Below are 1140 nucleotides of genomic sequence, written 5' to 3'. Positions count from 1 at the left end.
AATTATTATTATTATTATTATTATTATTATTATTCTTATTATTATTATCATTTATATCATTATCATCATTATTATTATCATTGTAACAACTCACCAGCGTCTCTAGATCCGCGGCCTCCATAGCGCTGACCAGGTTAGCAAACTGTCTTTCTCTGACACTTGCCTCTATCGTCTGTCTTCTGTCTTCCCAACTACTCAACAAAAACGATGACAACGATAGTGACGATGATGACAGGGGTGTGGTAATGACGTCATCAAGTCCATCCCTGTCGGACACAGGGCGATCAGGACGACCTTGAACAGCCGAGTCCGAGACAGAGGGGGTTCCCCAAAGAGGCGTCTGTCTTTGATAAAGATGATTAGAATAACTATAGTTTTCCGAACGGGAGCTAGGCCTATCGGGAATTTCCGAATTGTCGTTGTCGTGGTGGTGGGGGTGACTTTGGGGAAAACCCGGAATGACGTAATGGGAAGCAGCTGCGGTAGTAGGGGAATCCCCGTCTTGTTTTTCTTCTAAAACGCGCGTTTGAGACACTGAAGGAGAGGAGAATTCTTTACCTTCTGGGGACATTTTCTTGTTGTTGTTGTTGTTCTTCTCTTCTGGGGGCGGTGGTGGCGACAAAGCAGCTGCAGCCTGACTCCGAAAGGGGACCTCCATGTTCTCTAGCCGTTTGATGGAGTGTGCGTGTCGGCTGTGTGTGTGTATATGGTCGTCAGTGAGTGTGTGTGGGTGGTCATTAGTGATGTGTTGGCTGTGTGTGTGTAGATGGTCACCAGTGTGTGTATGTGTTTGGTCATCGGTGACCTGAGCGACTGTATACACGGACTTTGCGATGAGGCTACACAGCGGGGCCCGGCCGATGTCTGGGGAGGTGAGGGGATTGTCCATGTCGTTGTTATCATCATCATCATCGTCATGGAAGAGGAGATTATCTACGTTGTCGTTATCTTGACGGGCCAGGGGATTATCTGCGTCCTTTTCGAAGGAAGAGGAGAGAAAAGTCGTATCTTTCGTCTGCTCGTACCAGGGGCGAGGGGCGGGGTTAGGGGAGGGGCAAAGGGTGGAGTGGAGGGCAGGGCTGAGGGTGGGCTGAGGGGAGGGACCAAGGCCGGGTTTAATGGAGGGGCGAAGTGAAGGGT

At 49.5% G+C, this 1140-nt stretch overlaps 1 protein-coding gene across 1 annotated transcript in view; it reads right to left on the bottom strand.

Annotated features, from left to right (window-relative positions):
• The window catches only part of LOC106013799, a gene marked incomplete at its 5' end in the record, with an annotated part of 5617 nt that extends 4477 nt beyond the window's left edge, over positions 1 to 1140 (bottom strand). Inside the window, 1 exon segment of the mRNA XM_013090462.1 lies at positions 95 to 1140. Coding sequence (XP_012945916.1) covers positions 95 to 889 — 795 coding nt within the window.

The sequence above is a fragment of the Aplysia californica genome, unplaced genomic scaffold, assembly GCF_000002075.1.
Source record: "Aplysia californica isolate F4 #8 unplaced genomic scaffold, AplCal3.0 scaffold01292, whole genome shotgun sequence".
NCBI classification, from domain to species: domain Eukaryota; kingdom Metazoa; phylum Mollusca; class Gastropoda; order Aplysiida; family Aplysiidae; genus Aplysia; species Aplysia californica.
This window is presented reverse-complemented; position numbering and strand designations above follow the sequence as displayed.